This window comes from Zonotrichia leucophrys, chromosome 7, assembly GCF_028769735.1.
Source record: "Zonotrichia leucophrys gambelii isolate GWCS_2022_RI chromosome 7, RI_Zleu_2.0, whole genome shotgun sequence".
In the NCBI taxonomy this organism is placed as follows: Eukaryota; Metazoa; Chordata; class Aves; order Passeriformes; family Passerellidae; genus Zonotrichia; species Zonotrichia leucophrys.
Genome location: NC_088177.1, coordinates 17,643,357 through 17,665,771, shown reverse-complemented (window position 1 = coordinate 17,665,771; position 22,415 = coordinate 17,643,357). Strand labels below are relative to the sequence as shown.

Here is a 22,415-nt window from a genome sequence, read left to right as displayed (position 1 = left end):
TATCACCATTTCTTCTATAAATGCCAATTAACTTAGGAAATTCAATAATGCTGTCACTCAACAAAAAATTTGGAGAAACATCTTAGTGCTTTTCAAAATTTGAAAGCATAAAACCTGAAAATACGTGAAAGGAGAATGAGTCCTATAGCAATTTTATACATGCTTCTCTGTGCTTGTTTCTTGGTCTGTGGAGTTGAGATCTGCCCTTATGAGGGATGAAAAAAATGTTTTTATCTGCAGCTGCAAAGTGTGGTGGCTCTGAGCCTCAGTTTGGAAAAGGAAGATGTGGCAGTTCAGGCGAGTTCAGGCTTCTGCTGAGATGCTGAGCTGTTACTAGGGAGATCTTCAGTATGCAGTGAGTATTCAAACCTACTCAGTAGCTCAGGCTGGAAGGTCTGTGTCTTTAAGAAACAAGTCATGGGTCATTTTTGATGTTAGATGTGTTTAGAGCACCTGCAAATTTGCCATTCTTGGTAGATGTATTGTTTTGCCATGTGCAGTCTGTCAGTTTTCTGCTGCCTGTCTAGCTTGCCCACAAAGGGCAGTGGGTGCTTTATTTAGTTTGAAGGCAGTAGCACACACATTTACCAGACACATTTACCAGCACCAATGTGACTTTTGTCACTTTTTAAATGAGCAGTGGAGATAAGTAAGAGCAGGATGTGTCTGTGCCTCGATGAGCCATGTCCTGGGGATGGACAGCTTGGGGGGGAATGCTTCCCAGCTCCTCTGCTCAGCTGCTGCAGCACATATTGCATATAAAACATGGTCTGAGACACCTGCAAAGGCTTTGACAAAACAAAATAGAAGCTGCTTGTTTCTTCTGACTTATGGGTTTCATTGTAGTTGTCAGTGTCACCTTAGTGGAGGTGTGTAAATGCAGCATTTCACTTGCCTGTCAGCTTTAATCAGCTTTAGGTAATACAATTCCAACCATCATGATTACCCCTTGTAGGCTTCAGGAACCTCCAGCTTGTTCAGTGGGGGTTTTTCCCCTCATCATGCAAACAGACTTGGCATTTGTTCATGTCTCCAGAACATGTTAATTACATTTAAAATATGTTCGGGTGTTTGAACAGCAGTATTTGTGAGAAATGATTAGGAGAAATGAATGTGAGAACTGGCTTTCTGACTATGAGAATAAAATTTCTTCCCAAATTTTCTTAAACTTCTTTGGAAATTGGCACAAATTAGCGACTCTAAAATAACCTCCAAGCAGAGGCGTGGAGAGATATCACCATCATAGGGCAAGCTACAGGCATTACTTGAATTCACCCCAGGTAATTCAGGTTGTAATTCTTGACTTTCTAGAAGCTCAGTTTTAAAATCACAGTGGAGTGGTTTGAAGTGAAGTGATCGTTCTGGGTGCTGGATACCATTGTTTTTGTAAATCCATCCTTGACAGCTCTAAGAGTTTGCTTACATTTTAAAGCTATGTGATCTTTAATATATAAATTTCTTAATCTGCTTTTCATTATGTTGTTCCTGAATTTCCAGTTGAAGCTTGTGGGCACAGCACTGGGAATTGTTCTTATTCTAGGAAAACTGCTTCACCCTCATGACCGGCCATAAATTATTTTTTTTAAGCTGAGGTGTGTGACAGCTCTTCACAAAGACTTTTAAACTGAGTCATGTTTCATGATAACAGCAAAAGAGCTGCTCACTGACAGTCTTGAGCCACAGTGCATTGGTGCTGCTGGCACAAGTAATAATTAATGGGTACATGTCCACTGGGCAGGAGAAGTCTGAGTTCAGGCTGTGCGCACAATGAGATTTCCTTACACTCTGCACTTCAGGACTTGGTTTTCACTAGCCCTAAACCTGACTATTTTCCTTTTGTCCAAATATAATTCTTCATAATTAAAAAACCCTAACTTCTTGCAGACAATAGTCTGTCCTTAATTTTTCCAGTTAAATCATATACAAAGGACGAATCTTTTTCAAGTGACATTGCTCTGGAAAGGTGGAGCCTGTGCCTCTGAGATTATAGCCAGGAGGGAAGCTGCTGAGGACACAGCTCAGAGTTTGTGTGTTTGGATAGCTACAAACACACAAGGATAGCCCCATCCCCTGTTCAGGGCCAGGTCAAATGTTGTTCTGAGCTACCTGGTCTGGTGAGAGGTGTCCCTGTCCATGGCAGGGGCGTTGGAACCAGATGATCTTTGAGGTCCCTTCCAATCCAAATCCATTCTATTATTCTATGATTCTGTGTTAATTGCTGGGAGAGGAAACTTGGTCAATAAGAAAGGCACAGCAATTTATGGAGATGGAAAAACTTAGAATTTGCACAGCAAAGGACATTTTGTGTTGGGGATGAAGGTAAGTGCACATATCCAGCCTGAGTGGAGTGTGGCTGGAGGCTGGTGATTGGTGTCCTCCTGTGATTTACCTCCCCCCTTATCTCTGTTAAACACTGCTTAGCAAACTCTGTGGCCAGCTCATGCTCTCTTAGTACAGAAAGGTGAATGGAGGCTGGAGTCAGAGAGCACTCCAGTGAAAAGCTGCAAAAAGTCTGGTGTGTTATCAGTTGTTACTTCCTGCAAGAGCAAGCAGTGTGGTGTGGTTCCATTATCTGAAACAGAGCGGGCTGGTGGGGCTGGGTGCAGCCACTTAAAAATGTGATTTGTGTTTTTCTTTCTTCACGGAAATCAGCCTAAAATATTTCCTGGGGCTTTTCTCAGAATCTGTGTCAGTGCAGCGAGTTAACCAGTGACAGCTCTGTCTCAGGAGAGTAGAAATTTAGCATGGTGACATTAATGTCTTTATAAGATGACCTAGATTAGAAATGTCTTGTTCTTGGTTTGCAGAATTCTCTTCAAATATTTAATATGACTTAGAGATGTTTTGAGGTTGTTTTTTTTTTTTTTTTTTCCTTCCTGTAGAGACAGAAATAAAATGACTTAAAATGCTTTTAGGATCCAAACAGTTTCAAGGGTGGGAATTCTAGTTCAGGAACTAGAATTAGAATACATCAGACACATGAAGTCTGCCTCCCTGGTCTACATATTGCTATGGCATGAATAGCGATGAGAAATTTCCTGTGTTTTGTCTGCTGTTTATGCCTGTATGGATTTCATCTTCTGAATTTCACAAGATATCCAGCTTACAAGTTAGAAGTTAGAATTAGATTATAAATGAGACTGCTGAAAATGCAGGTTGCCTTACTCAAAGCATGTAGGTAACTTCTTGTTGAAGCCTGGAGGAGCAGGACCAGTGTAGTCACAGTTTTGGTCCAGACCACAGAGCTGGCTAACCCAAAGCAGGAGAGCAGGTGCCAGGGATGGCTTGTCCTCACCAGGAAGAATTTGCTGCTTTTCCCTCCCCTCTCTATGGTAACTTCCTCAAGATTCTGCCTGTATTTAAAGAGCCTGAAATAGTCTGTATAGGTATATGACTAGGATGGAGAAAGGTATATCCACCTTTTTTGTTAATCGCCATTTCCCCTGTGGCTTAAAGCTCTCTGCCAACCATCATTTTAGCTCAGCGCACTGAATTCCCTTTGGGCAGGCCCCATGTACGGTGTAGTTTCAGTTGGTCTGTGAGAGGCAGCAGATAACACAGAGAAGTTGTCATCTACTCCTCTTACCCCAGAGGGGAAGGGATTCTGGACCCTACATAAAGTGGCTGCAAGCAGAAGAGTCCTGGACTTCCCCATGCACGACTCCCAGTGAGAGCAGTATGGCAGCTTTTGGGAACAGCCTGCTTCCTTTTTTTAGCTTCCTTCTTCAGGTTTTTTTTTTTTTAACTCCTTGCAATCATGGTGACTTAAGATGGTGAGATGGCACAACCTTTCCCATCCCTCTGAAAACTCATCCATCCCTCAGAAAGATCACGCAGATTCCTGTGTTTGGGATTTTTAAAAACACCAAGCATTGCTATCAGTCTCTTAGCTTTGTTTGAAAGTTTCTGCCCTCAACTTAAATGTGAACAGTATTAGGTGGCTCTGAAATTTTGTTTAGCTTGTTCTGTAAAATCCAAGGTCTGTGACACAGCAAGGCTGTGCTTTTCTGTATTTTTTTCTGAAGTGTTGGAGTGAGCTGCACCCACCAGTGAAACAAGATACCAGAAGAGGAGACCTGCAGGTCTTCAATTAGGATCATTGCCATGAAAAATAGGCAAGAGCTTCTGAAGAACTGAGAGGAGGAGGCTGTGAGAAACAGAGAAATTTGCTTGTTTAGCAGACCAGAGGGGCAGGGTAGCCTGAGAGTGGTTAAATCATGCAGCAAAATAGGACAGTGGTTTACCAAACCAGTTCCTTGCAAAGGGGTTGAGGGTAAGTTCCATTTCCTTGCAAAATAGTAAGTGAAGGGCTAAGCCTGGGCTTAGCTTAGATGGTCTCAGCTTCTCATGCATTACTGAAGTCGCTTGTAAAAATCTATGAAAATTAGTGGAGATGGTTACTAATTTAGTTCTGCAGGCTCTGTTTTGTAATGTACATTTAGAATGAAAACTGTAAGGTCTACACCTGCTTATTCTTCAGTTCATGTATGGGGTTCATATCCAGTACACAATTCCAGAAAGACATCCCTTTTCCAAGATGCCATAGGGATATCTAGTGGCAGTACAGACACGTTCCCTCAGCTTGTCCTCAAACATCCTCCTTTCTGATGGGCAGCAGGACTCAAAGAGCTCCCTGTCAGAAGGAAGTGTTCAAATACCACAGGCATCCACAGTGGTGTGGCCAGGGAATCAGTCACAAGAGAATGGTGAACTCAAACTGGCTTGGGAAATCCTCTGGTTTGTTTTGGCTTTACCATTTAGCTAGGTTACTGTAATTCAGATTTCCAGATCTCATTAGGCAGTTGATCAAGCTGCCACCAGCTCTTTCTGCTGTTGTCATTAGAGAGGTAGAGAATAATGCCCTGCTTAACAGCACAGACAAAAATGAGTGTTAAGCACATTGCCACTGCCCTGACAAGCAGCAGTTACGTGTTAGCTGATTAAGGCGTGTTTTGTATTAAGGGTGCATATTTACTGGGCTAAATTTAACAAGACTAATACATGAATATTCATGAAATAACTGAGTGGCTGTGTTTAGGGACTCAAAATAGAAATTTGTTGCTTTTTAATATAAAAACTGTTAAAAAAACAGCAAAAAAGCCCCAACTAATTATTTTTTAGCAAGCTTAGGTGCTGTTTTTTGCAAGCATTTCTTTTGGTATCAGACTTATGGTGCACAACAGCAACACAGAATAGTAAGCTTTTCACTACTGAAGTAGAATAATTCACAGAAAATAAATGAGAGGCTGAAGTGTTAAGCTATGCAAGTCTAATTAACTTTCAGCAATAAGAAATGGCCTCTCTAGCAAAATTAAAAATGGGGTTTCAATTACAGATGGCAGCTACAGTTTGGGCTCAAAAAGGCATTTTTAAAAACAGGGTCTTTCCCCTGCATCTCTTGTATTTCTGAGCACTTTGTTTTGCAGAGGGCCCTCTGAAGTGGACTGTCCTCTGTCCCTCTCTTGTCTTCGCTTTTGTTCACTGGATGATTCTTTGCCCTCCTCTGCTGCAGAGGGGCTCTGATGAGACTGCTCAGGAGTAAGGGGGGCTTGCCTTGACTTTCACAGGACCCTCACTCTGTGACTGAGCCTTTTTCTCTGGAAAAGGCAGCCCCATTTGGGCAATGGTTATCTCAGACCAGATCCATGTGTCTAGATGTGACATGGACACAGAGAGGGTTTCCAACACAGCTGGGCTGTGTCTGACTGCCAGCCTCACCACTTGGTTTGCATGACAGGAACTGGAAGGAAGCAGAGACAACTGCATGTACAGAATCAGCTGGTGCTGGGAGCTGGGGAGCTGAGCCCTTGTCTTGCCTTTCTTCTCATTGCTGAAGGGTTTCAACAAGAATGTGACCATGACTGGAAGCCATTTGAGGGGAAATGGAGGGAGGGAGATTTGCATGCTACTTCCTTGGCCCTGATGAGAAGACACACACACCCCTCTGGCTGGTGCTGCCCATGCAAAGTCAGCTGTTCTCACACACGGAGATGGACCTGACACGTGGCCTTGAGTGTGATGAAGGGAGGGCTCACACTGAGTCTCAAAACCGTGGCAGTGGTCTCAGAGACATCTCACAGGCTTTTCAGACAATAGACAAAGCTATTCATAACTTGCAATGGTAACTTGTTGGAAGAAAGTGTAATAGCTCATTATAGCTCTCCAAGTCATCTTTCTGTTTAATATGTCTGTACAAAGCAATTTTGACGCTGCTGGATTTGTCACAGTCAAATTCATCGTGCTCTGAATATACTGAATTGTTTTCTGAAGTGAAGACAACTTTGAAACCTTTTAAAATTTCCATTTAATTTCTTAGGCCTGGCTGTCTGACATTGCACTCATCAGCAAAGCTTGATTTTTTTTTTCTTTTTTTTTTTTCCCTGTCAGCTTCAATAATTTGGTTGAGGTTGAGAATGAGGATATTATCAGGACATGTTGAATCAAACTAACTTTGCTAATCTGTTCCAGATTCAAAATAGAGGTAAAACATCTGCTTTGGTTGTTGAGCAGAGCTCCATGCCAACTGTAGCATGCCTAATGTAAAGAAAGAGATGAAGTGGTGTTATGAACTGATCTTCATGTTCACACATAGTTACTCTGCTAGTAATGGAAATAACCCTGTCATCAGCCTCAGTAGTTAAACACTTTTAATCTGAATTTTATATCAACTATGCAGAAAACAACTATTAGTCACTAAAATCTGCAAAGGATTTTAGTATTTTATGAAAACAATAATAACCAACTGTGGTGCTTTTCAAGAGCACTATGAGCTCCATGATCTCTAAGAGAAATCAGGAAACATCAATGTTAGTCATTCATGCCTTTTAAAGTATATTTGGCCCTGGCTGTGTAGGAGAAGGTGAGTTGGGAGATTTTCTGAGTTTTTCTGGAGCTGGCAGGAGGGTGGCTGTGGGGGTGGCAGCTGCTGACCAGGGGAATGAGCTGCACTGAAGTGTGTAGGAGACAGGCAGTGCTGAGGCTGTGTGTGTGGCATGCAGCACAAGGGGAGCCTGAGCAAGATCCACTTGAAACATAGTGGTATGATCAAACAAATCAGATAGTTCAGGTTTTGTTCAAGTCCCTAAGATGTCTTCTCCCTCCCTAATGTTGTTTTCATGATCCTGGACCTGGAAGTGTTGCAGGTCACTTTTAAGAGGAAGATGAGGTTCAGGAACACATGAGATTGTGATTGCAAAATGTATCTGTCCTTAACAGAAACTCTGTGCATGAGCTCATTGAAATAAACCCCATAGCTGAAATTACCTTCTGATGAGTGAATAAGATGGGATCTGAAATTCTGCTGGAGTCCTGCCATGTTTTAGTGTGCATCTAACCAAAGGCACTAGACTCCCCTTGAACTTTTGGAAATGCATATTTTTATTGATTTCTGTTGTAGCTTACCCTTTTTGCATTAACCTTTATCTTCATGTGAGTGTGCTGTGAATTTTGTTTGGCCTCCTTTGCTTTCATATGTTCAATCCTTTGCCTACCGAAGGCTGCAGAAAAGAATACCTCTGACTTTCAGTGATTGTTGGACTAGATCTATTTTTGAAACAGATCACTTCTTCTGCAGTTCACAGTTTGTAACAGCTAAATTGGCAACCCATGTCCTCATTTGTGTTGCTCTTAATGGAGCAGAGATGCATCCTCCTTGTGTGCAGCCATTTAAGCTCTGTATATCTTGGATGTGAAAAATAGATGATTTCTTTTAATAACGACCATTTATGTATTGCAAGTAGTTCTTATGTTTCCTTTAAGTTGTGTTCTGTGTATTGTGACCAGCTCTGATCTGTTTAGATTTTCCCTGTAAATCATGTTTTAGAGCTCTGTTTTGTCTTCAAGTCAAGTGGTGCCCTAAACTAAATGTCTCACTCCAGCCAGGCTAAGCAGTACTGAGCAGTGTGGAAGGACCTCTGTGTGCTTTGCCAGTCATAATCCTATTTTAAGTCTCTTCCTCTTTCAGAGCGTTGTTCGGTTACTTTCAGTTAGTAAAATGCAGTCCCAAATTCTTTCTTACACAGAACTGCTGCGTAACCACCCCGCATTTCTCACTGACAGGCAGGCTATGTTCTCCTCCATACTGAACAGTGTCCTACTCTTCCTCCAGCCTGGCTGTTTGTATCATTTGTCAAGGTGGTTATAAATTCTGATCTTGCCCTCCAATGTCCTTGTGTAGTCTCTTGCAGTTCTGAAGTATCTGCAGATTTATTGTGGCCCTCTCTGTTTCATAGCTGCCTTCTTTGTGTATACAGTAATATAAAACAGACCCCGTCAGCCAGCGGAAGTCCTGATCTTACCAAGTAAGATCTTACAGGATCAGCTGCCTCTTTATAGTTCTCTAAATCAGGACTAATTTTCTAAAAATGAAATGGATTTTATTAGTGTGTGTGATGAGTATCCATGTGTGCTGCATATATCAGATAGAGCACTTAATTACAGATGGACTGGGCTATTACTTTGTCCTGCTGAGTGTCCAGGCTGCCAGATGAAAGGCAGCTCTTGCTGTGCTGCTGCACTGAAAGAGGACTATGGAAAGGATTTTTTGAGCCAGCTGCAGTGTGTGTAGCAGCCCTTGCACACACTTGCCTTGGCAAGGAAGAGGGGTAAGTCACAGTTTCATAAGCGATAAACTGAAGGGAGATAAACTTGCAGCATTTCCGTTTCTTTTTTCCTTTTTCTGCTTGACTGCCATTGCTGCTGGTGGAGTTGGGTGCAGGCAAGATATCAGTGGTCTCCAGAGGATGTGGGGCCACTGAACAGAGGAGATGTCCCAGGTTAAGTTGACCAGCTGTATGAACCCCTTGAGCGCTCATAGCATTCCTCCCTCCACACAGATTGGGTTTTAATTGTCTTTTATTTTTTCTCTCTTGTGGAATTTAGCACCTAAACAATTGGTTAAAAAAAAAATTGCTTGAAATGTGTTTGAAGACAAGTGAGCAGGAAATGAAGCTTTTGGCGGGGTTGATGTTTTTCAAGCGAGTTTCTCCCCTAACTGCTTTATGCTGAAATCCCTTGCGAGGCAGTGGGACGCTGTTGCTCTGTTGTGCTGCTGGCAGTTTCATTTCTCCTGGGGTTCATAACCTCATGCTGCCCTGGCCACCACTCAGCTGTGCCTCTGGTGGGGACAGCGTGCAGGGCCCTTTGGAAAGCAGGTGGTGTAACATGGCACAGGGCCTCTCACTTGGAAGTTGGCTTCAGCTGATTTACACCAGCTGGAATTTGTGCCCCCAGAGATTTTACTGTCTGCTGTGCTCTTGTTCAGAAACACTGCCTTGGTGCCAGGACTTCTTCCCTGCTGCTGACTGAATGATTGATGGATTATGGGGGAAGGGGGAAAATAAAAGACAAAAGCTCTGGGAAACAAAATATAGATATGACAAGAAGTGCTCAAATGGATAAGTAGTGCAGCACATGCTGCTGAGAACTTATAGAAGGAATTGGATCCTTTTTTTGGTACTGCCATTACAATCGCTGTTATTTAATGGTGCTGCTGATATGTCTGTTGTGAGATATTACACAACACACAGTTTGAATCAAGAAAAATCCCAAGAAATTTTGAACAAACAAGTTCAGGAAGACAAGAAAAAATCGGGGTACTATTAGATTCATTATCCTCAATCTTTGTGAGTATTCCAACAAATTTTATTATGCTGTCTGTGACAGACTTTTTTCTACTAAAATGGGTAACAAATGCTGGTGAATATAACAAATGTTATGCTACTATGTTTATTTTTGTCTCCTTTAAAAAAGCTTTCTTATTTTAACTAGTCTGCCTCGTGCTGAGTCTTTGTCTCCACTTGATTAATGTAACTTCAGGACAGTATTTATTGACTAATTTTCTGATCTGATCTGGAGGCACTTTAAAAAACCCCATCCACCCCCAGTCCTAAATGCCAAGACTAAAACCAAACCTAGCACTTAAATCAAGACTGGTGGACAGCCTCCAGTAATGAGAATGAAGGAAAGGACGCTGGGCAAGCTGAATTAAACAGTCTGAGCTCTTTTCCTTTTTAGAAGTGATCTAAATTTAACAGGCCAAGAGTTATTTTGGTGCCTTTAACTGATAAGTAGAATGAAACCTAGGCAACTTGCAGCACTTTTCAGTGTGTAGAGGAATTTCAGGATTCCAGGAATGGCAGGATGTAACCTTCACTTCACCTGGAAATATAAGCAATTCTTGGGGCAGTTGATAGGCTTCCTAATGAAAAATGGGAGGCAGCCAAAATCCGGAGCCAAGCTAGCACCAGAAATAGATCTGCCAGAGGCTTGTTTTGCACGGTCTAGAATGGCATATCACAAATTGTGCGAACAGAAATACCGGGCTGGGTCCAGCCTTGCACAAGCAGGATCAATCCTGACTGTTTTCCTTTTTAAGTATCATGAAAGCTTGACTAAATATGTTAAAGTTTCAGCTGTCTCAATATGTTGTTTTCAAGTAAAAGAGAGGAAAGGGTTGAGCACAGAGAGGACCAGGGTGCAGGTGGTGGTGGGGAGGCAGGAGTTTAGCTATTTTTTTCTTGTTACTTCAGAAAATGTGTGCTTTTGGGGAAGTATAGTGAAGTATAGTCTGGTTTGCACATCACTTACAAAATGATTATTTGTGATTATGTTTAATTATAGAATCAGATCCATTGTCTTCTCTATCTGGCTGGAGACGAGGAGTTTGGTGGGTGGGGTGTAAGCAAAAGCCATCAGGGCCTTGCTGAGTGGGAGCAAAGAGCCAGAAGCCTGTGGGAGCACAGCCTGGATTTCCAGTCCCAAGCCTAGCTTGTTTTTGCAAAGGCTTAGCTGTATTGGAGGGGAAATCATTTAAAAGCAGGTGATGCAGGATGTGTTGTGACAGCCCTGCTCTCTTTTCAGGGTTGAGCCATGCTCTAAGCAGTTCAGATTGTTCTTTTCCAAACCTAGTGTAAGCACTGTTCAAAACAAGATCCTTAATGGAAGGGTTATCATCAGACAATCTTGTTTCAGACAGCCCTACTGCTTTAACCCTTTTCCAGTGATCATACTTTTCCCTTCCTTGTTCATTACAGCTGTTGTACATCAACAAAATCTACTTGTTCACCTAAAGCTGAGGATGTGATTTTCCCATCCAGAAGAGGCAGAAGGGTGTTTTGGCAGGCTGTAATTCCAGCCTCTGAACCTGGTCAGTACTGGATACCAGGCACCGAGCTGAATTCAGCCAGAGGGGTGGGATGCAGTCCTTCGCTGCAGGCCATGCTGCCCAAGGCTTTGCAGTCTGCACCACCTGCCTGGCTGTCCAGCAGGATGGCTAGAGCTGTTCTGTTTCTGTAGCTGTCTGTGATTGCCATGCAGTTAGCAATGCACACCAGTGATTAATCTCAGGTTTTTGTAATGTTACCAGCAATGGCGATATCTGCTGGTCGTGTTAGAATCACTGCATTCCAATTAATTCCGCACCAAATATTTCTGTAATGTTCAAGTCTTTGTTTGGGAAGCCACTCTGGGAAAGAGCATGCCCATGTGGAACTACCTATGGACTGTGTTAGCACTGCATGAATTATTCAGATGTTTGGGAACAATTACTTAGGAACCACTTCTGCCTTCCTGAGAGGGGGGAAAGCACCAGGCACACTGAGCATTGTTTGTACCACACTGAGGGTCCTTGCAGGCATCCTCTCCTGATGCCCTGGGTGCTACTGAGTTGCGTGTCCCTTAGGGTTAGACCATACTGGGAGCCACAGGTGTGCACTGGGGAATTTCCTATTTGGTCACTGAGCAGTTGTTGGTGTTTTGATGAAGTTGCCATTCATCATTAGATGAAAGCAATGGAGGGAGAGGCTTTCAGCTGTGGGCTTGTGTTGTGCAGGCAAATGCTGACACCCCCCTCCAGCTCTTCTTTCTTTATAAAGTTGGGAAAGTTGCTTTTGAAGCTAAACATATGTTCTGTTTGGAGTTTATGTATAATTTTTTACCTATTCTCAGGAGTGCATAACAGCAAATGAAGCTGTGAGCAATTCTCCACTGCTCCTGTGTGCCCTGTGCCACTGCTGTGAATTCCTTTTTATGGTCTGAAGGACAAACACAGCCTGAGGCTCTGGAGAAGCTGTTATAAATGACATAGATAGAAATGGGGACCATTACAGCAAAACCCAACACTTCTTGCAATAAAACTTAAATGCCTATTACATCCCTCTAAGCAACTTAGAGCACAGCATGGCAGCAAGTTAGAAAGCCATTGGGGCAGGCAAAGTGTCAGAGCACAGTGGCATCCTTTAAATGCTGGCCTAAAAACAACATGAACATCTCTCAGCTTGGAAGTGCCTCTGCCACACAGAGATTCTTTTTTAGTTTTGGGAGTGTTGGATCATGTATTTTTGAATACCTCTGAGTGTCATATAAGTTTGTTGGTCCTTGAGCATTCAAACACAGTGGAACAAATTGAAATAAATAGCAATGTGTAGGCATGCATGCTGTCCTTGATGCAGAGGATTGATGTGCAATCCTTAAATCACTGGGCTAGTCTGCAATAAATGGAAGGACATAATAAGATAGAATTAAATTAATTGAACTTTTTTTTTCTGCCACGTTTGAAATGTTGCAGTGTAGAGGGTATTTATTGATCTGCTCAGTATAAATGTCCTAAGTGCATTTGCTCACTTAACAGTGCTGTTAGTTTGTCACAGTGATTCCAGGAAACAAGTGCACTCAATCTACAGATTTGATTCTCTCCACTGGCTTTTCAGCTGCTTGGACAAGTATTCCTTAAGTCACTTAGTAAAGATCTGTAATTGCTATATAATACCTCTTAGCAGCCATCCAAGGGCATTCTTCTCCAAATACCAGCTCTGTGAAAGTACTTTGTTGGCAGAAGTGTATATGGAAATTCCTACAACAGGATTGCATCCTTTGAATTAACAAATTAAGAGCAAACTGTTTTGGTGTTTACCCAGCAATTCATTCCTAAAACACAGTAAAAGGCTAACCCCTGATGCAAGGGAACTAGATTACAAAACCTATTGAAAATTATCAGTATTGAGTGATTTCTGTACATGGAACTGTATAAATACTAAGCATCAGGGAAATGCGCTCTAAGAATTAAGAGAAATCCAATTAATGGCTGTTCAGTAATACAGACTTGAAAGTAAAAACTGCATTTCAGGTATTCATGTGCTGTATGTCCAGAGGGAAAAAGTCCTAAACTAAAATTAGGGAAAGGAGTAGCCTCCTTGCTTTGGCCAATGGAAGGAAATAGGTGTATGTGATGTGGCATAGCAGACAACCTTGTAATCTTGATTAGTGGGGGTACCTTCAGAAAAAACAGAGGTGTTTGGCTAAACACTCAGCATCAATACCACTCTGAAATGATTGTGTGTCTTGCTACATTGCCTTGCTAGTTACATGAATACATGGATATATCCAAGTGTTTAGTCCAGGAACTTGATGTAAGGCAATTAGAAGTAATAAAGGATCAAAATGTAGCTTCTTTTCACTCCAAGGAGCAAATGATAGTCTGTGAGACCAAATGGGCATGGGAGTCAATCATCCTTTCCCTATCAGCCTCTGCCTCCTGTCAAACAAATATCTGGCTTAAATAAATCGGGGTCAGTGAGTCAGGATATGTAAAATCAAGGCAAAATGTTCAGTATGTCACAGTTACTAGCTACTCAACAAAAATGCAAAGTTTGCTAGCAGGTTCAGCACCTGCTTTGGACATAGTAGTTAAAATTATGCTTGAGACAGTCCCCTTACATGCTTCATCTCCTCTGGAGTCAGAGACTTGCCAATGCCCCTTGGTGGCAGTCAGGTCTATGGAGGACAATTTCCAGTGTTGCACTTTTTTCTTGGAACAGCTTATCTGTGGAATCCAGCTGAGCCACAGGACATTCTTCCATGTGGGTTTAAATTCTGTTGCTGAAAAAATCACTGTGCCTTCAGTTCAACAAGTTAATTTTACCTGGTGGGTTGAAGTCCAGCTTGATTGCCCTGCATGCAGTAAAGATAGGAATGTGTTGCAACTCTGGAAGGTGTCTGCAGACACAATTTATTTTTTACTAAAGTGCTTGTTTCAGCACAAAGTAAAGAAGCCTCTAATAAAACTTGTTGGTAAGTTTCATACTTATCATAGTAACTGTAGAAAAAGTAGCATGGAAAGGTTTTTGTTAGCTGCTGGAGTTTATTTTCAGGAAAAAATGTGAACACTCCCAACTGAAATTCTCCTTAAGAAATTGGAAGCTACAGAGAGCTGAGCTGATGAAACAGTTGTTCATCATTCCAAAACCCTGCACCCTTGCTTAATTCTAATAATAGTTATATATAATCTGCTCTCTGCTTGTGCTTTTTTCCCCCCTTTATTATAAGAGTTTAACAACTTCTTAACAATTTGAAGACTTTTAAAGCAAAATATGTCTGTTAATGAAATAACCTATTAATGATGTCACAAGTTTTAGAAATAATTTCCAAAAATATACTATCCTTTAATAATTAGAAAGGAAAATTATTTACCCTTCAGGAATCAAAATTTTTAAAAAAGCCATTTGAAGTCATTGATGCATGAATATAGTTATCACTGAAGATCAAAAAGTAATCTGTTCATTGGGCATCCATCATCAATGTGTGTGTAACTGCACAAGCCCCGTTCCATCCCTGTCAGCTGCTGAATGCAGCAATACTTTTTCCATTATGCTGATGGATGTGGATGCATCTTCTCAGCTCTGACCTCAGACTGAGCAGTGAAGCTGCAACATAGTTCTGGCATGGATTTCCTGGGCAGGTCATTATACCTGACTGCACATCTTACACTGAAATGAGTCTTGATATGTAATAAAATTGCCTCAACAATAAAGAATACGTTCTCATTTCAAAATGAATACCTTTTGAAAATAAAGTAAAATAATGACATAGTGAATTAGAAAAATGGCCAGCTGGAGCAGACTGCACAGCAGTGACTCAAGATGGTTATTAACCTGTACTGGTTTTATCTCCTCTTGCCAGTTTTCAGTCTCTGATCATTTTTATCTCCTCTTTCCAGTTTCCAGGCTCTGATCATTCTCCATTATCTCTGTGTCTTGCTGCTACAGCTATCAGAGATAGATTTTATCGTGATTAATTTATAAAAATTAAATCTTACAGGGGGAAAAGGTCTGAAGGATGAGGCCTTTGAAATGTGTATATGGCAACTTTGTCCTGTCAGCAAAGGTTACATGTGTCAGTGGTGAGTTACACCCTGCTTCAGAGGCAGAATGAACACTGGGGTTTGATCAAGGAACTGCAGGTGGATGTGACCATGGTATGGTGGACAAAAATTGAGATGAGGATCTTCTGTGTGTCACAGGTCTAAAAGCCACCATGATATTCTCAATCTGCTTTCTGTGTAAAATGGCTGATGCTAATTAGAAAGGTCAAACATTTCCTGTAAAACCAAGGGTTTGATTCAGATTTTTGGCAGAGGGAAGAAGGGTCAAAGTGCCTTATTTTAGACCTTCCTTTTTTTTTAATGTCATGATGCACAGTACTTACTTCCTCCTTTTTAAAAAGAAAAATGTTACCTGTAACAGCACTTGGACTCGGTTGCTTTTTTTTCTTTTAAATATAATAGATTTGAATTTTGAGGTTTTTTTTCTCTTACCTCTGTCTGAGGTCTCACCTTAAATGTCACCAGATTCTGGCTGATACTTTTCATTGGGTGCTGAGCATACCAGCAAATGGATTCAGGAAATAATCGAAGATGCTGGGGGTATTTGTTCCTTGGCTACTGGATTGTGATTGCCATTCAGCTTGTAATTGAGGAGTTCTCTGCTTTCCTGCTGATTTTTTAAAAATTTAAATATTATGATAAAAGCATAGAAAATGCAAATATTTTGGTGCAAGCATAATAATTTCATAAACATTCACTGATTCTTCATAGCTGTTAATTTTAGGAGAGAAGAGTCTGGTGTTTTCATTCCCTGTTGGGAAATATTCTCTGCCCATTCTGACATGGCTGGGAAAGGAGCATGCTAAATGGTTCAAGTGAAATGCGATTTTTTCCCTTCCTTTTTCGAGCATCCACTGCAATATGTAAGACATAGACAATGGTGATGAAAGATGCTGCTTTAGTCCTTTTCACTTTTGGAGGAGTGGCAAGAATGAAATTCTGGTATGAATGTTTCTCAAGGACATAAGGGATTAATATGTCTTAAAATAGACACCATTAACTTAGAAATGTATTTTCCACATTTGGATAAGAAAAGATAGGGAGGAAATGGTATTTACTTTGTTCTTTCTTTCTGTTTTGTGCGTTTTGAGATAGCCTGTTTACAAGACAGTTAAATTCTGTAGAATCTCAAGAACTGTTGCAGTTCTACGTGCTTAAGTAGTCATGCATGCTGCCATTTTACAGGATTATTTTAGGTTCTGGTGATTGCATGGCACCACAAACTCCTTTTTGCCAGTAGCACCATGAGGCAACCAGGAGTGAGACTTGGGGGGCACACGCTGTCTTCAGGAGGGTGCTGGTGAAAGCGGGGTGTGTTTCAGTTATGGGATAGGGATCTTTGTGAATTGTCCCTTCTTTTCCCGAGTCTCCAGCAGCACAGTTCTTCTTCTTTTAGTCCAGTGTGCTGCCAGCTTGCTTGCTAGCTCAGATATTGCTGCCAAGGTGGTCGGAAGGGCTGAAGTGACCAGCTCTGAGTGTGGCAGCGCTCCCTCCCCTGCCCGGAGTGACGCCAGCCTCGGAGAGCAGCGAGCATGGCACATTGTTTCTCCTGTGGGCCTGGTTATTTATTTCTGCATTCCCATTCATAATAGCATAATAACAGACTTGAGACAATAAGATAATTACTTCGCTTCTTGGGTGGTTAAAATTAACTGCGCTCATGGCGTATTTATTCGGGGAAAAAATACAAGTTGTTTAGTGATTGCCCAGAAATTCATTATCTGCATAATGTTCTGTTTCTAAATGTGTATGGCATGGCCATTCATCTGTGCCAAGTGCAAGCATGCAGCACTATCTGATGTAATTAGTTTTCGCCTTACATGCCAGGCAGAACATCTGGGCTAATTGTGTGTTGTTGACAAAAGTTGCTGTTCTAATGTGGGTCCCTGTTTGTGCACACACATGCTCATTATAGGTACAAACATGCTCATGATTTCAGTTTATCCTCAAGCAAGCTGGTAGCTCTTACTGATGAGATGCTCCTGGTGATTTGGGACTGGGGTCACACCATGTCTCTGGGCAGATTTAGCAGGAGTAAAATGCACTCAGTTTAAACAGAAAATAAACAAACCTGTAATGCTTCTGCTTCTGTTTTCTTTTTGCAGCCTCCACTGGTCCAGGCGATTTTCAGTGGTGATCCAGAAGAGATACGGATGCTGATCTACAAAACTGAGGATGTCAACGCCTTGGTATGTAACTGGCATGTTGTGCACCATGCCTGTGGCAATGACAGTATTAAAAATGTCCTCAGTAATTGACAAATAACAGAATGGAAATGATTGGGAAGTGAGAGATTTGGGGCTTCAGTGCTATCCTAAGTAGGAGTCAATGTCATTGTCTCCAGCAGATGACTTTAAATTTTTTAAGTGTATGGTAATTATTCCAAATGTGCAGGTCAGTCAGGGACATTGTTTTTTCTCTTACTGAGAAAATGAATGAAAACAGCTGAAAATTGCATATTTTTACTCTCTGTGGGGCTTCCTTTTATAAAGAGTATTTGCAGATCAGGAGCTGTTATGCATTTGACTCTACTTGAACTAAAGCTCCAATATAATTCTCAGTAGTGAGAGTAAAGAAGCAGAATCTTGGCCACAATTTGCCCACAAAGGAATTACTGTTTTGCAGATTGACTTTTTCTAGCCAGAATGGTAAGCAGCTGTAAACAAGTAGTAGTTGAGTGCTTTGGCAGTGAAAAAAGCATCTCCAAGTCAGCTTGGTCTTTTTTGCAGAAATTGGGGTGGGTTTTTTCCCCTTCTTTGATTTTAACTTATATCCTTACTGATAGAAACAAGCCCTGCTGGTCCTGACTACAATCTGTGGCCTCTCAAGGTGGTGAGAATATAAAGCAGCAGCAGAATGATAATTTCCAGGTGTTTCCTGGACTTTTGAATCAACCTTCCTTTTCTTCATGCTTTGCTGTGATGTAAAGCCATCAGTTTATTCATTGCTAACTCCAGCAGTTGGCCTGGTATGGTCTTGGCACTGCAGCTTTTGTGGGTAGTGGGGTCCAACAGTCTGGTTCAGAGCTACCAAAAGGAGCTAGAGAGGTGATATCCTACAGGTCTGGTTGGCTGGGGTTCCACCCTGTTTGCTCTCCAGTAGAAGGAAAGACATGCCACTGTTTTAAATCTGATCCAAGACCTTGGTGTTAAGCTTTCCTCATGATTATCAGTGCCTGATTGTTTTCCTGCAAGTTCCCAAAAGTGCTTCCTTAAAGAATCATCTCCCTCGAATTTCCTCCTCCTTTGTTTCTTGCTGATGATTTTAAAGAAAAAACCAAACCCAGCCAAACAAAACCCCCTTGGCAAGGTAGATGAGCACCACAGTCCCCAAATTTCATCTGTATTTCATGCTGGATTTTCAAAGCCACATTTCCTGTACGAGATTATCGTGTATTTCTCCAATGTTTTTCCAACTTTTGGCTGCAAGTGTGTTAGTGATGGTTGCTAGGGAGATGCTCTCAGCTGTCAGGTGCAAGATTAGATGAAGAACACATGTTTTGCAGATGAGTCCCATCATACTTAATAGAAAAAGTAATTGAATGGTTTTGCCCAGAATACTGCTTACAATGCTCAAAATCCACCCAGGAATGCTTTGCCCCTCAGGAGCAAAACTCAAAGCTGTTCTTTGAAATAATCTGAAAGATACCGGTCAACACAATCTCTGAAAGTTGTGTTCTGAATAGTGACTGCAGGGAAGCGTCAATTGCTTAAAATATCACTGAAGAAAGATGAAAAGATTTCCCCCTCATTGTGCTGTGAGCTGGCAATTTGCATTCCATGCTTCTGTTTCTATTTTAAGGGTGTTTTTAATTACTTCCACGTTAGCGTTTGGTTGCTCACATGAGAGGAAACTCTGACAGCATTTGGCAGAGATTTGTCCTTTGTTGATCATTTTGGTTGGCTCTGTTAACACTGGAATAATTCAAATATAGGTAGGACAGGGATACAAAGTAGAAGTGTGGTTTTGCAGTAAGGTTTGGGTATTTCTGCAGTTTAAAGCATCAGGGTATTTTTTATCTCCATTAAGAGAAGTATTGTCAAGTGCATAGAGGAACAACACAAAATTAGGAATGCATGTGCAGACGTCCCAAGAGAAAATTAATCTCAGGAAAGAGTTTGGAGGAAACCAGAAGTTTAAAATATTATTTTTTTTTTTTTGGTCTGGTAAAATAATTAGTAACTTCCCAAGCCAAGGACTTGTTTGTTGATGGAAATGGCTACATTCTGGATACTGCTGTAATTGTGACTTTAAATAAAGTGAAATCTCTTTGGATTACAAGTGTGGTTTCAATTCATTCTGCCACTATAATTGTCACTTTGACTCACCAGTCCCTACCTGTGCTCTACGTGATGCCACCTGTGCATCCTGAGGGCATGGACCCTGTTATATTTAGCTGGCAATGTGCAATTCCCTCCCCTGGGTTCTGAGTACACACTGTGCCCATGGGAAGTGTGGGCAGCATTCAGCAGCCTGTTTTCCCAGGACATTTGTGATGTCACTTGGGCAATCCAGACCACCAGATGAGTTGCAGGTAGACTCTTCTACACTTGCTGTTTGGTACATTTCAATGCTATGTGTATGTAGAGAGGGATATTTTGGAGTGCTCTTTTTACTCAGGGAAGAGTGAGAATGACCCCCAGAATCTAGGGACTAATCTGGATCCAGGTGTCACTCCTTCTTATTTGGGGTTCATAGTACATGAACTGTGCAGCACCTTACACTGCAAAGTCCAGTTGTCGTGTGCAATGTTATAAACCAAAATCCTCTCTGTGAAATTTCCATTTTTAACTCAGTCTTTCAGTTCAGTTTCTCTTCAAAATATCCCAAGTCAAAAAAATACTTCCAGTATTCTTCCCCAAAAGTGATGGGTTGTTTTCAAGTCATTTAGTTATCTATTTTTATTTTTTATCCCCTAATGCTGTGTTTTTTCTTGGATGGAACCCTGCTTCTAGCTGCAGAGATTGCAGGGCCATACATGCAGGACCAGGTATTTAGGGGGTGGTTTATGATGAGATAAAGAGGGAAGGAAGGACGTCATTATGGAGACACATGTATGTGTGCAGTTCACGACTTTTCTCCTCATTATCCTGCTTGGAGAGGCATAGATCTGCAGGGCTGCCTTTGTCAGGAGGATCCAGGCTCATTCCAGGTCTTCCCATATGCACACAATTTCTGTATATTCCTGTACTACTTATTGCCAAGCATGTTTCTGGAGGTGCTGTGAGTGCTTGAGGGTACAAATAGGCACCTATTTAGGGTTGTGAGTCTGAAAGGCTTTGCATGTTTGGCATAGCTGAAGAGGGTATTTAGCCTCTAGTAGTGCTGTTTATTTAAGTAGGAAGTGATGCAGAATTTTTTTCCTACAGAAATTATGAACAATTCTCCATTATGTAGCAAAATTGAATATGAAATTACACTGATGTTCTCAATGCAAGGTAGCTAGCATGACTTCTGTTTAGATGATTTTTTTTTTTTTGCTTAGATGTTTTTGAATACTTTATACAGAAAATTTTTGAACTGTCAAGAAGATTCTGCTGGAGAGCCTGAGAGTCTGAAATATTCTGGGTTGCATTGCAACAGGGTGGTAGTGTAGTAATGGTTACTATGTTATATATATATATATCTGTGCTGGTGACTCATCTCATCAGTTTGAGGCAGTTTAGGATGTATAGACCATTAAAGTCTCATGGCAGGGTTTGGCTGTGACTGCATTATTGTCTTCAAAGGCAGCAATATCAGCCTGAAATACTTGAATTTTCTAAATCTTTTCCCATTCTGCGTGATGTGTGCTACCATGCCTTAACACCCCCTATCCAAAGTCAATACTGTGCTTATGAAAGTGGAGGAGTTGTTCAAGTCTATCTTTTGAGTCTTACAGTGAACATCAGTAATCAAAATATCAAAATATTTTCATTCTTTAGGATAACAGTTTCTGTGGTCTCAATCTGGAATTAGTAATTAGTTTTTGAAGTTATGCTTTTCTAGCATAAAAGTCAGCCTCATGGAAGGAAATTGCTAGATAAGGAGAAGAAAGATAATTTTTCTTGTTCTGCAAGATCAAAGTATTTGCCTCTTCTGCTTCATGAACACTTGGCAATTTAAGACTCAGTTCAGAAAAATCTTTATTTCTGAGGCTGAGCTGAAGACTGTGGGATGAGAGGTGCTGGAATGAGGATCTGCATTTTCAGATGGGAATTTCTGTTATGATGCAGAAGAAAGAGCACAAAGTATAAGTTATGCAGCTTGACTTTCACCTGTGGTGCTCACAGTCAAACACTTTGATTTACTCTGTGAATTACAGGCTTTAATAAAAGAATGTGTGAGGAGGAGGAAATCTTTGAAGCAGCAGAGATTTTCTTGGTACACCATCAGCTTTTGGCTCCAAACAGTTGTAAATAGCCCAAGAAATAGGTGCTCATAAGCTTTTAGCCTCTTCTGTAGTTCCTAACAGTTCCCAATATTGAATTTTTCTGAAGTTAACTTGTATCTGAAATTTTTTTTAATGGCTGTGGTATTTAAATGAGATATACAACTGTAAATAGAGTGAATGAACAGGAGGTTTGTTTCTGTCACTGTTTTAGTTGATCAGTGGAAGTTATATTAATTAATGAGCTTTATTCTGCCACCCAGGCACATTTTGAAGGTGGTGGGAATGCAAAGGCTTCAGTAACTCTGTTTCTATGGTGGATTAAACTCCTGTAAACTCCAACTATTCCTGTTAGCTGCTCAGTCAGTTTGGTGACAAAGAAAGGTTACATTTATTTTCTGCAGCAGTTGCACTTACATTTTAATAGTAAGTAACTCTGTCCCAAGCATCACCTGATCTGAGCAGTTGCAGTTGATAACAAAATTCACATCTGTTATCTCCTTTGACATGTAGGCTGTGTTGAGGAGAAAATGTATGTGCCTTTCCTTAACGTGCCTGATAATTTTACATGTGCTGATATGATTCATTCAGCTCACTGTTCTGCTAATCTTCATGTACCCCGGCTCTGATCCAATAGAGCACTTAAGGACTAGTCTAACTTTAAGCCTGTGAGGGCCTTATCCATGCCACTGTGATCACTTGAACAGTTTTAAGCAAGTGTTGAGTGTTTTTCTTGCTGAGGCCTTCTGTTCCTGATTGCCTGGCTGTTAGATTCTTAGTTTCTTTTATCTGTATTATTAAAAAAAGAAAAAAAAGGTGTACAGATAATATTAACCTGCAGCATCATCTTTTCTGTGAACTAGACTACTAATGCAGTCTAATAGAATC

At 41.1% G+C, this 22,415-nt stretch overlaps 1 protein-coding gene across 14 annotated transcripts in view; it reads left to right on the top strand.

Annotated features, from left to right (window-relative positions):
* Positions 1-22,415, top strand: part of ANKRD44 (ankyrin repeat domain 44) — a 131,463-nt gene that overhangs the window by 44,500 nt on the left and 64,548 nt on the right. For 13 of the 14 annotated variants that reach the window (XM_064717731.1, XM_064717730.1, XM_064717726.1 and 10 more), the window contains one exon: positions 17,263-17,346. In XM_064717731.1, the coding sequence (XP_064573801.1) occupies positions 17,263-17,346 (84 nt within the window). Of the gene's footprint in view, positions 1-9,604; positions 9,624-17,262; positions 17,347-22,415 lie in introns of those variants that run through there. The other variant, XM_064717736.1, reaches the window with a different exon arrangement.